Source organism: Martes martes, assembly GCF_963455335.1.
Source record: "Martes martes genome assembly, chromosome: 4".
Classification (NCBI taxonomy): Eukaryota; Metazoa; Chordata; class Mammalia; order Carnivora; family Mustelidae; genus Martes; species Martes martes.
Window position 1 is genome coordinate 183,444,888 of NC_137891.1, and position 13,385 is coordinate 183,458,272.

The window sequence follows — 13,385 nt, forward strand, 5'->3', positions numbered from 1 at the left end:
CAGGGAGCCCTATGGGGGGCGCAATTCAGGACCCTGGGATCATGACCTGAGCCCAAAGGCAGATGCTTAACCGACTGAGTTCCCCGGGCGCCCCCCCAACTACATTTTTTAAGGTTCTTTCAAATATGCTGAGTATTTTTTTGGTGTTACCCTATTCTTTACTCATTTTTTAAATTCTCATATTTATTTCTTTAAGCACTTTAAAACAATTTTATATTTTTTATCCAATAATTCCAATATGTGGGAAATCTGTGATGGTTCTGATCCTGCTGTTTATTGTTTCTGCTGAGTCACACTGCCAGGGGCTTATCTTTACCTGTCTTATAATTTTGGATATTGTATCCTATCCAGCCGGGTGCTCCCTGGAGCAGTACCAGAAAACCTGCTCTCAAATTGCATCTGTGTAGAGAGGATTTGCTTTCCCTTCTGCCATGTGAACTTCAAGTTAATGAAGTTCCTCCTGGCTTAGAGTTTCTCAGCGCACGCAGATAGTCACCATGACCCCTAAAGTCGTGGGATATTGACCTGAGAGTACAAGCTCTTGGGAGAGATTTTTTTCCTACCTGGACTCCACATCAAGACTGACAAATGTCTTTGTGTCCTTCTGCCAGTGGACAGATTCATTGCGGGGAGGCACCATTTCTCCTAATAGGGTAGCCCTCTGAAGGTCTGGCTCTCTGCCAAAGGTTTCAGTTCTGATGACACAGTAACGGTGTTTATTATTGCTAATGCGTTATCTTTAGGCTTTTCACAGCAGGGGCGCCTAACCCACCATATTTTCAAGACTAAAACTATGTTCTTTTAATATGCTAGTGTTCCAGGAAAGAAAGAGAAGAAGACTTGTGGAGGAATCTAAGGGAGAAGAAATGGGGTGGGGGGGCTGCTGGGCTCCTTACTGTGAGGGACGCACATGTTGTCGGCCTCCGTCCCTTGGCAGGTGAAGGTGGCTGATCACTGCCAGGCTCCCCCACTACACCTAATGTGAAATGACAGCAGGGCTCAGGAGCTCTGTCCTTTGGGTCTTGTGGTTTTCCGGACCTCCCTGCCATCCCCAAAGTCCTGCTTTTCCTCCAGCTCTGATTTTCTACCTTCTTTCAGGTTTCACATAACAAAAATATAGCTAAAAAACCATTATACTTAGAGTCTCACGTCCCTTGATCTCTGGATCCTGTTACAGAGATCATTTCACAGAGATGGTCAGCAACGATTCGATGGGGGGGTCTCCCGAGCAGTGGGTAGGGAAGGCTGTCCTGAGTTGAGTCAGACCTGTGCCACGTGGTGGGCAGGTTCTAACCACCTTAGAATCCATTGGCGTCCTTGTCATTAGAGAAGGCATCCACGCTCCCTTGGAGCCCAAGCCTGGAAGCCCTGGGAGTCTCACCTCTGCAGGTAGTGAGTCCATAAGTCCATTACTCGTTGTTTGAACCAACAGTTTTTATTTAATCCTAATTTGCCCAAGTTTCAGAACACAGATGAGAGTGAAAATATGTATATTCATTGCTAAATTGTCCTTATTAATGGGAGGGCGGAGGCATAGAGAGCTAGAAAAATCTTTCAGGGCGGGGGATTTAGAATATGATTTGCTGTTGCATATGGACATTTAGCACTATCTGAAGATCGTAACAAAATAAAAACTATACCCTAAAGACATGTTTAGCCGGGAAAGTAGCTGGATCGCCTTTACCCGAGCCTTTTTATTCCCAGCTTGTTTTAATGGATGGCATCCTTTCTTACAGCTGCCCCGTATCAACCTGAACAGACTCTTCTTACCCCATCCCTCCCCCAGTTTGCTTACTGTCTTGATGCACAGTTTCTCAGAGAGAAACAGTTACATAATGAAGTACGATCTGATTGAGTTAATTACTATAAATGAACCACAATACCTCTAATAGCTGTATTTATTTTAGAAAGTAAGTGGTAGTGGAATTAGAACTGAAGAGACAAAAGACACATTTATAATGATTAATAATTTATAATGATTAATAATGATCATTGATTAAGAATTTCATGTCGTTTTGGAGTCTTCAGTAAGTCCGCAGATCCTTCAGCGATAGCTGGTGATCGCGGAGCACCCCCGGTATTCACATCTGGTGCTAGTGCTTTCCAGGTGTTAACCCCATTTAACTTACAGCCAGCCCAGGCGGCAAGGACTGTCCTCTGCATCTTTCCCCTGAAGAGGCTGGGCGTGGAGAGGTTAAATGAAGGTCAAAGAGCCAAGAGGTAGCCTCATGGCTCAGGACAGGCACCGTGACCCTGAGGCCCTTGTCGTGCACTAGTAACTGGCTCGCCTGGCTGGGGTGTAAAGCCACTGAGGGTCGTTTTTAGCCCCCACTACGGTCACCACCGAAGGTTTTTTTAGACTTACTCTCAATAGATGGCCAGTGTGGGACCTGATTGCACAGGCGTGTTCGTTTGTTGCCTTGGACTTAGGGTGACCCTGGGAGTTCGCTGTCCTTCCTGATGTCAACTCGCTGACCTCTTCTCCATTCCAGTTCCTGTTCCAGCAGCTGGGGATGCTGGTGTCCTTCGTGAAGAGCCACATCCGACCTTATATGGATGAAATAGTCACCCTCATGAGAGTGAGTAGAAGTTAGTGCTTTGGCCGGTTCATCAGTGGGTCAAGGGACATTCAGAGGCAGGCTTGGAGAGTGCGGACATTTTGGTCGCGGGTCTTTGTAGAGCTGTTACAACAGGAGTATGAAATGCGGGGCAGGGTCCCCCGGAAGGTGGTGACGGGGAAGGGGACCTGCTGCAGGCCTGACCCCTGAGCGCGAGGTATGAGGTTGGAGGAAGAATCCTGAAGTGGTTGTTCTGCCAGAAACAGACTCGAGTTCTTTGCCTCACACACAACAGAGCAATTTCACGTTACTGCTTTACTGCTCCCACGAAAGCCCTCCTTCTTACGGCCCATAAAACCACGGCCTTAAGAGAGGTTTGGGGACTGGGTTTCAGTAGCGCTGTTACACATGCTGAACTCCTGTCAGGCACTGAGGAAGGAGGCGAGGCTTTACCCCACCGCCTTTAAGAGCATAAATGCCACCTTCTGACTGCAGCAGCTCCTGTCCCAGATTGTGTAACGTGCGCCAAGCAGGTGCGGAGGGCTCCCCATCGGTGGCAATATCGTTTTATTTCCGTTGGAGGGGAAGGCCTGCCTCCTGCTGTGCTGTGTCATTTCAAGGTCTCTGTTGGGAAGCTCGCTTTGCAGAGACGGCCGTGCCCTCAAAGAACTGGGAGACAATTCTTCCCTGATCCCTTCTCTCCTCTGCCAGCCCTTTGTACTTAGTTTGGAGGAAGCAGCAGGACTAAAATCAAAGCGACCAACTTCAAAACTGGAACTTCCCTGAAACCGGGTCTCAGAACTGAAAAATTCCCGTCTGCACAAATAATGAAAACCGCTCGCTCCCCGACTCCTGCCACAGGGGCCTCTGGACCACAAAGCTGAGCAGAGTGCCAGCGAGCCAGTGGACCTCCGGGGGAGGGGCCTGGCAGGCAGCAGTGTGCTCGAGGTTGGAAGCAGAACGAATCGGAGACTTAGTCCCCAAAAAAGACTTAGGAAAAACACAGAAGTTTGAGGCAGGGAGCTTCACACCTGCAAAATGCAGCTTTCATTTCCTCCAAGATGGGTAAGGTGCCCCAGGGGCTCTGCCTTTGACTGCTGCCCCTGGACATTTTAATGAGCCCCCCTGAGCCTGGGATGAGAACAGCCTCTGTTCACGGTGATCCCCAGGCGGGCTGCCTGGCTCCTTGGAGAGAGAGAAGCCCTTGTACGGAGCCAGCAGTAATCATGGTGGGGAGGTAGGTGTGCTTTCTCTAAAGAAGGCAGAGTGTGGGTCAAGTAACACATCAGACAAACCATGGAGGGTAAAAAATCGGAGGTGTTTCTCTGGCAGAGGTTTTTATCTAGAGAAAATAGCTTTTTCTCTTGGCGAAGAGAGAGAGAGAAAGTTCTACAAGCATCTTTTAGTATGGTTTTTACTTTCTAAGCTATTATGATTTTTAAGACTTTTTTTAAATAAAAATACTTGAGCTTCAGTAAAGCCTTTCTTCTGAGGAGTTCTCTTTTTCTTTTTATTGACTTTATTCTGAATTAGTTGAGGGCCCCAAAGTATGAATATGTATGTGTTGCCGTCGTTAGTAGGGCTAATCTGGCATCATCAAGTCTCCTCTGGAGATTTCAAACAAGGCAGTAGACAGCTTTCTTTTTGACTTGACTTGAAATGCCAGCTTTTCCTGGGGTCAAAAACTCAGACCTATTTGGGGGTACTGAGGCAGATTCTGGGGCCGATTGGCCAAGTTTTTACTTTAGAAACTTACATGGAAGATGACAGGTGGATATGGCATGGAAGATGACAGGAAAATACAGGTGGAGAAAAAGTGCTCCTTTTGTGGCTTTATCCAGGCCTGAAAATGATTTGGAGCAAATGTCAGGTGCTACCTATATCTAGCAATATTTAGACTAGCAAAGTCTAAGTCCAGAACGGGCAAGAAACTGTTCACACTGAGATCACCCTTTGGTAGAGAGCGGCTGGTACCCAAAGTGGAGAATCCACCGTGGGCGGGCTGAGAGCCCCTGAGTGGAATAAACCTACTTATTCATTCACTCTGTGAACGTGTTCAGGTGGCTGGACTACGCCAGGTGCTGTGCTAGGTTCTGGAGAGACAGAGATGGCTCAAAGGGGCTCCTTGCCCTTAACGGGTTTACAGTCTAGTAGAAAGAAGGTGCCAAAGAAAATGAAGTTACTGTAGGTGCTAGCAAAGAAGGGGATAGAGGGACGTAGAGCGTGTAATGGAAGGAGAACAGGAAAGCCTTCATGGAAGTGAGGCTTGAGGCGGGTCTAGAAACACAGCTGGCACTTAGCTGAGCAAGAGGTGGGGTTCTAGGCGGAGCGCAGCACAAGAAAAGCCCAGGAGCGAAGGAGCCTGGTGCATTCCTGGTGCATTCTGAGAAGTGCCCTTTAATCCACTCACTGTGCCTGTGATGGAGGATACAAAGAGGGCTGGGGAAAGAGTCTCTCTTGGGGCAGACTGTGCTCACAACAGTTTTGCTTCTTTTGGGCCATCTCAGTTCCTTGATTCCTAGTTCAGCAGAAGAGCGTGTGGCTTTACTTCTCTCTCTGTCTTCCCTCCCTATAGGAATTCTGGGTCATGAATACCTCAATCCAGAGCACGATCATCCTTCTTATTGAGCAAATTGTGGTAGCTCTTGGGGGTGAATTTAAGCTCTACCTGCCCCAGCTGATCCCACACATGCTACGCGTCTTCATGCACGACAACAGCCCAGGCCGCATCGTCTCCATCAAGGTGAGTCCCTTCAGGGTGTCCTCTGGAGGGATTCCCAGCATCCATCAGAGTCCGGGGTGATCGGCTAAGAGGCAGGCCCCTGTTCTGAGTGACAGGATGGTGCTCGAGCCCCAAGATTGAATCTAACGAATGCTAATACCAGATGTGTGCAGTTGACACGATGTTTACAGCCCTCTCTTGACTGGCCTTGTGTTTTCTCTCCTTCATTGGATTATTCTTGGTAAATGTTTTATCCCCGACCTGTTCTCACTATTATCTAGCAACTGATTCCTTGTCCATTGAAATAAGCTCAGAGAAAGCAAAATAATACACAAGCAAAATAAAATAGTGGGGAGGGGGGAGTGCTCCCAAAAGAATGTAGCTCAAGGCCACTTACTGAAGGCTTTTCAGAGTCCCCGCAGAATCTGGAGTTGCGCACGTGCTCCGTGCACACGTGTGCACACGGGTACTCCATCCGCTCCCGCTTGCCGCCCTCCGTGCGCTCCGTGTACGTGGTACCTGCCTATATTTGCCCGTCACCAGACTTTGCTCCCTTTTGCAGCTGTTGGCTGCCATCCAGCTGTTCGGCGCCAACCTGGACGACTATCTGCACTTGTTGCTTCCTCCTATCGTGAAGCTCTTTGACGCCCCGGAGGTTCCGCTGCCATCTCGGAAGTAAGCACCTGCGCCTGGGGACGAAGCAGCCACCGAGCTTTTCACGTCTGGTTAAAAATGTCCTTTTCTTAAGTTCCCAGGCCATCCTTCCATTTTGTTGTTGTTGTTACCTTAGCTCTCTTTATTTCAGTCCAGAAACGCACCAGGCTTCTGGAAATCTTAACTATCCCTACCCCACGGGGACCTGTGTTGGAGCCAGGTCACCCAAGCTGCCTCCGAGGCCGTGCCTTCCCATGTGGTGCTGATTGTTAAGATAACCCTGAGCCACATCTGGGACTTCGGGACCATGTGTTAACAATTCCCCTGTGTCCGTGGTTATCGTAGGGCAGCATTAGAGACAGTGGACCGCCTGACGGAGTCCCTGGACTTCACTGACTACGCCTCCCGGATCATCCATCCGATTGTTCGAACGCTGGACCAGAGCCCAGAACTGCGTCCCACGGCCATGGACACGTTGTCTTCGCTGGTCTTCCAACTGGGGAAGAAGGTGAGACAAGAGTCCTAAACAGACATGCTCTCCTGCCTGGCTTGGGGAAGATGACTTTTGTCTGTGAACGTCTCTGTTTGCCAGTCTGTAGCTCTCAACTGCCTTCAAAGAACTAGGAATTACTTCCTTTCTTTCCCCCTTCATTTATGTACCAAATACTTCTCGAGCCATCTGTGTGGACTAAATGCTGTTCCGGGATAACACAGTAAACAGAATGGTGGCCCGGTTCTCATGGAGCTTCCATTCCACCGAGGCAAAGCTAGTAAACACAGTCCGTCTCAGAAGAGCTTAGAGGGAGCGGGGAGAGCTGCTGTTTGTTTAAGGTGGACGGTGAAGGCCTCTGATAAGCGGACACCTGACCAGAGACCCGAGTGCAGGTCTGAGCCCAGAGAGTCGGATGCCGGCAGAAGGAGAAGCAACTACAAAGGGGTGCGGAGGCGGCACCCAAGGAACAGTGTGTGGCTTCAGAGGAGGGAGCTGGGCGGGGGGAGTTCCCTTCGTAGAGATAAGGCAGGGCTGGGATGGGGCGTAGAGACCAGGTGCTGTAGGCTAGTGGTTCTCAGATGTCCCTGGACAGTATCTACATAGCCGGGAACCTGTTAGAAATGTAGATTCTCGGGCCTGCGCCCAGACCCGCACCAGAACCTGGCTGCGGAGCCCAGCAAGCTCTGGTTTCATAAACCTTCTAGGTGGTTCTGATGCCCACAAAAATTTGCACATCACTCCTGTGAGCTGTTATAAGTACTTGGGGCTTTACTCTGGGCAAGACTGAAAGTCTTTGGAGGATCTGGACCACAGGAAGACTGTGGTCTGACCTGGTGACTCACAGTGCTGTGTGGAAGAACGGACCAGGCCAAGGGTGGGAGCCGAGAGAGCACTCAGAGGCCGTCGCAGTAACCCAGATGGATGGGGGTGGGGACTAGGTTTGGAGCCAGGGGTGTGTGTGTGAGAGGGAGAGAGACAGACAGACAGGTGATTCTTCTGAGTAACAGAGAGCCACCCCAAACCCAGCAGAACTAGCTATAGCTCATGGGGGTGATATTCCGTTACCTCCCGCTCTGCAGAGTGACCTTTCTGATCTCTTCCCTCTCCTCTGACAGTACCAGATTTTCATTCCAATGGTGAACAAAGTTCTGGTGCGACACCGAATCAACCATCAGCGCTACGACGTCCTCATCTGCAGAATCGTGAAGGTGAACTGCGCTCGGTTTCTGTCCCAGAGTCCCCCGCTGTCTCTCCGCATGGGTCTGGTAGCACATCTGGCTTTTTAGCTCTAAACTAGTGATGGGCAGGCATCTTCTGTAGACACAGCAGGCTCTTCCCAGCTCTGTAGGCGGTGTGGGCTCCGCAGCAATGACAGGCCCGGCCGCCCTCGCGCAGAAGAGCGGGAGCCTGGCCGCCTGCCTCTGCGCTTCTGCTGAGGGACCCCATGGCATGCTTCTCGAATAGCTTGCACATGCTACAAAATAGTCCCCTTCCTTTGATCCCTGCCCTCCTTGCCTTCCGGGCCATACAAAACCAGGCAGCGGGCTGTTCACCCTCCGGCTCATAGCCCTTGGTCCCTGGGATCATGGCCCATAGCACTAGCTTCGCCAGTTGCGTGCTCATCCTGCCAAGTCCGTGCTGTCCCTGACCAAGAGTGACCGGCAAAGATGGGTCTACAGTGGGCAGTGTAGCCCACCTGTGGCTCATTTGGTCCGTACATGTAACTTTTTCCTTCCTGCTGACGTCCTGACTCTTCCAGAAGGTGCGATCCTCCCAAGGCTTAAGGGTGTTTTCTTACCTGGGAGAACCTAGCAGTGTTGCAGGATTTTTCTGTGGATCTCTGGTTGCAGGGATACACCCTAGCTGACGAAGAAGAGGACCCTTTGATTTACCAGCATCGAATGCTGAGGAGTGGCCAAGGGGATGCATTGGCTAGTGGGCCGGTCGAAACAGGACCCATGAAGAAACTGCACGTCAGCACCATCAACCTCCAAAAGGCAGGTCCATGATTTCGCGGGGGGTGGGGAGGGGCGCTTGGAAAGGAGAGCACTGCTCTTCTCTCGTGCTCCGAACTCTTCGCTCTTGCTACCACCAGTTTAAAACAAGCAAAGACCAACCCAACATTTTTCCAAAACTCTAGATGCCATGAACTTAGGTCATTTTGTCTTTTCCCAGGTGTCCAAATTGTATGTTTTTTAAAATTAAGGATAAATGTAGAACAAAGTTCTAAGCTTCCTTGGAGCTTTGATATAGAATCCTTTGTTGCAAATACCATTCTCATTTTTTACGTGAATGGAACAAAACCAGTGAGTCCCTTCTTTAGCCCTGAGACTGGCCAGCTCTGTAAAGCAGTGCTTCTCAGACTCCTGAAACTCCCAGGACTTACTGACTGCGGGGCGCTGAGGAAAATGCATGTTGTGAATGGGGCAGTGCGAGGTCAGGCCTACATTCTGCATTTTTACCAAAGTCCTAGGTCATGCCAGTGCTACCGGGCCAAGTACCGTACTTTGAAGAGCGAGGTTTTAGATCTTTGCAGATAAATACTGAGTTCTTTTTGCTGACGAAAGCCTGGGATGTAGCTGGCTTCTCACCACGTATGCCACCAGCCATCCATTTAAAAACAGGCTGTTTCAAAGCCTCGCTGGTAGATCTGAGCAGGGTCGTTGTAGTTATGTCACGGAGTTAAATATATTATTTCCCACGTTTCGCATCAGCATCAGTGCTTCTGGTGACTGTGAGCAGCGCCCTGTCTGGAGTCCCACGTGGTGACATTCTTCCTTTCTTAGCAGTTGGCCCACAGCAGCTGCCCTTGAACGATGGCAGTGGACTGAGGTAGAGAACTGGACAGGACTGGGTCCCTGCTAACTTGTTCTCTTCTTTTGGCCAAGCCTGTAAAGATTTGAACACACACCTCTGTGTGTGTGTGTGTGTGTGTGTGTGTGTGTGTGTGTGTGTTCACACACACAGCTGGGGAACGCTGGGGCTTATCACTGACTGCCGAGCCAGAGCCAGCCTTCACCCAGACACGAAGCTGTAAGGTGGCCACTGCCGAGAAGGGTTGGGTGATGTACGAGGGAAGTGGTGAAAGACCCCTGGGGCAGGGGCGATGCTGCTTTCCCGCCATGGAGCATGTCACTCCTAGTCCAAGGCTACAGGAAAAGGAGGGGGCCCCCAGGCACCTGGCATCCCCGGGCGATCGTTGAGGCGATCCTGCTGACACCTCACACCTCAGGGCGGGGCCAGGCAGAGAAGCCAGATGCACATTTCCACCCAGATGTTTTCCGCCTGCCTGGGTTCAGAATGTCCTTCCAGCCAGGCAGCTGTCCACCCTCTTAGAGCCGTGTCCTGACTGTTTTAGGAAACTCCCCTGTAGTCGAGGCTGCTTCCAGGAAGGTTGGCTTTCTACCCAGGACTTGCAAAAAGAAGCATGACCTTTGCCAAACAGAAAAAAGAGTTTCTAGTGTGTCTCACCTGGGAGAGCAGATCCAGTCCAGGAACCCTAAGCAGACTCTCCCGCGCTGACCCTTAGCCCCGTTTGTGCCCCCACACACTCGTGCGTGGGCAGCCCGGGGTCGGTGCAGCGACCAGTGTGACCTGCTTTCCCAGTAACAATGCACCGCCTCCAGAGTGCCTGCCAGGATTTTCGGCAGCCTTCCCATCTAAGGAGAAGCTATGTGGACTTACCTGCTAAATGAATAGGCTGGCGGACGGTCTGTCAGTGTCACCGGCCTCGCCAGAGAGGACAGTCAGCCGTGGCTAGTGGCGGAAGGCAACTGGCCGGCATTGACACAGTTACCACAGAACCCAGAGAAGCGAGAGTGGATTAGGTTTTAAATGAAAGAAGAACAGGGAGGGGCCCATATGGGGGCCTTAGCCTGTTTGATAGATCATGCAGTTATCCGCGAAGCTAAAGTTTCCAGAGACTTCTTTGTGACCATTTCTCAAACTGTGACAGGGACAGCACTGACCACTGCCAACATCTGTGCAGGGCTTCCCACATGTCGGGCGCTGGTATGAGCTCGTTACGTGTATTGACTCATTTACCCTTCACCCTACGAGTTAGGCTATCGTTCCCGCCGACATCTTGCAGAGATGTGGATGTTGAGGCCGTGAAAGGTTGAGTGATTTGCCCAAAGTCACCCAGTAAATGGGGGAGCTGGGCTTTGACCAAGGGAGCATGACTTCAGAGCCCAGTCCCTTAATCACCCAGGCTCGGCCTCACGTCACTAGAGGGAAAAGACATTCGTGGTCCCCCCTTGTGTATGTTCAATTTTTGAAGCGCCGTGCGCTGCAGAGCAGCTGTCCGGAGACCCTTCGTGTAGGAAGGAAGCCAGGGGCCTCTCCAGAGAACAGGACTTGCTATTCCCATTTTGTTCAACAGAACAAAGTTTAAAAGTCAAGTAACTAGTGTTGCCCTTCCTCCTGGCTCGGGGTGCTCGTTGTATCGTCAGAATCGTGCACATAATTTTTCAGTTTGTCCCTTAACGTCTCTGTCTCAGTTTCTGACATAAAACTGTAGTTTAATATGGTATCGCTCATTTGTAACTCATCAGAAGCCACAGCCTGTCTCCAGTTTCCCAGGGAGGTGATGGGTTGAGTCGTTGATGGGCAGGTTGTAGCTCACGGGCGTCTCTTCCACTCCCTGGACCACTTCCCTGGAGAACCTCTGCTCTGACTTACTCAGTTTGCCTAGCTTAGGGAGGACATGTGTCAATTCTGCTGGAAAAATCTTCGAAGAATATATTTTAAAAGTTCGGGCTGGGCCAGCTCAAAGAGATGTCGTTTTGATAATAAGGGCAACCATTTTTGCTCATCTGTTCCGGCTGGGCTCTTTAGACATTTTATCCCTTGATGCGGAAGACTGAGGCTCCGATGCAACATACAAGCAATTTTTCCAGAGTGCTCCAGCTGCCGGGTGGCGGAGCCAGGATGCCAGCTGGTGTTCCTGACTTCACAAGAATAGACACTCACAGGAACACTAACTTTGTGCCAAGCACGGGTATAAATCCGTGACACATATTAATTAATCCTGGAAACACCCTAGGAGGTGAACTGTTGTCCTCATCTTACAAGTGAGGAAACAGACCCAAGAGAAGAGAAGTAACTTGCCCAAGGTCAGACAGCAGTGAGTTAGATAACAGCCTTTTGAACTCAGGCCTCTGAACTCCAGAGTGCAGCTGGGGCCATGACACTGCTGCCCGTCTCCAGAGCCAGGGTCTTCCCATCCACCTCCCTCAGCTTCCCCTGGCCGGAACTCTTGATGCCTGGAATGCTCAGTTTTGAGGAATGTTGGAGGGGATAAATCAGAAAGTAAAAATTAAATCTGTTCAACTCCTTTTGTCTCATTCCACCCCGGTGCCGTGTGCGCTGGGCTCTGGCTCGTGTCTGAGTGTAATGTGATTCACGCTGTTGTGAACCTGACAATTTTGCCTCTCCCCGTGTGACCCTTTGTTGTCGAATGAGCCAGTGTCCTAATGCAGAGCACCCGGGGCCCATCGCACGCTGCAGGGGGCCATTAGGCTTTGTTGAATGCGCCCTGCGTGTGACGGGCCCATCCATTGTGGTTCTGTAGAGCTTTCTGCTTTGCTGATAGAGTCCAGCCGGAATGACTTGTAAAACAGTATTTGTCGGTATTGTGCTCTATGCCAGAAGTTGCTGTTTTTGTTTTGTGGCTTCTGATTAAATATTACTCTCTTGTATTTGTGCTCTGGGGAACTTTTGTCACAAGAGGTATGGTTTTATTAAATCAAAGACAGAATCATCTTTAAATAGATGAGGGCTCTCTACAGTTGGCCCTGGAAGCTGATGGTTTTCCATTGTTGCCTGGGGGATCACAGGCCTGGGGAGCTGCCAGGAGGGTCTCCAAAGATGACTGGCTGGAGTGGCTGAGGCGGCTGAGTCTGGAGCTCCTGAAGGACTCCTCGTCGCCTTCCCTGCGCTCGTGCTGGGCCCTGGCTCAGGCCTACAACCCGATGGCCAGGTACGTCCACTGCGTCGGGATGGGATCAAGAGGATAGGCACAGAAAAGACTGTATGTAAGAATTCTTATCGGCGATGATTGTGGAAAGGCCTGGTATTTTTAATTTTGCCAATTTGTGGAGGAAAAAAAAAGGGCAGATCGAACAAACTTATATTCTAGGAAAATCATCCGTCTTAACCTTGCCAGCAGACCTTTCCTTAGTAGATTTGGGTCCAAAATTTTAATTATAAAGTCATTTATAGCTCTGGAAAGAACTACATAATGGTTTAGTATAACTGCTTTCCAGTAATAATGAACTATATTTACTGCTGTATTTACAAACACCCCCAAACTTACTGGTCTTAAACAACAGTGGTCATTTGTTTTGCTCATCGATCTGCAGTTTGGACGTGACCTGTGGGGACAGCTTGTCTCTGCATCAGTGTCAGTGGGGGTGTTTGTCCAGGGGCCAGAGGACCCACTTCCAGCATATGGCTCGTTCTCGCGTCTGGCGGGTTGGGCCTTTCACATGGGAACTGCCGTGGCGAGGGGCCTTGGTTCCTCTCCCCGTGGGTCCTTCTGTGGGGTGCTTGGGCTTCCTCACAGAATACTGGCAGGTTTTCGAGAGTGAACGTGCCCAAGGGAACGAGGCAGAAGTATATGGAGTTTATAGGACCTGGCCTTGGAAGTCACACAGTTTGACTTCTGCCGCACTCTGTGTTCAAGGCAGTCACAGAAGCCCACTCAGATTCGAGGGAAGGAGATACGGATGCCATCTCCTGACAGGAAGATCGTAGAAGAGCATGTGCACCAGCAGATGCTGTTGTAGCCATCTTTGGGAAACAGAATTAGCCATAAAATAATACTGTTTTAAATAATAAATCTTACGCCATTAAAGATTTGGTTTATAATCTTTGCATATAGAAGGTTTACAGTAAAACGTAAACAAACAAAATGGGATACAAAACTAAGGAAATGTGTGACTTCAACTATTTAAAA

The 13,385-nt window shown here is 50.0% G+C and overlaps 1 protein-coding gene across 1 annotated transcript in view; it reads left to right on the forward strand.

Annotated features, from left to right (window-relative positions):
- The window catches only part of MTOR (mechanistic target of rapamycin kinase), a 123,692-nt gene that overhangs the window by 38,810 nt on the left and 71,497 nt on the right, over positions 1-13,385 (forward strand). The window contains exons 20-26 of the mRNA XM_080802636.1: positions 2,493-2,579; positions 5,134-5,301; positions 5,843-5,955; positions 6,280-6,442; positions 7,543-7,635; positions 8,278-8,424; positions 12,265-12,407. Coding sequence (XP_080658762.1) covers positions 2,493-2,579; positions 5,134-5,301; positions 5,843-5,955; positions 6,280-6,442; positions 7,543-7,635; positions 8,278-8,424; positions 12,265-12,407 — 914 coding nt within the window. The remainder of the gene's footprint in view (positions 1-2,492; positions 2,580-5,133; positions 5,302-5,842; positions 5,956-6,279; positions 6,443-7,542; positions 7,636-8,277; positions 8,425-12,264; positions 12,408-13,385) is intronic.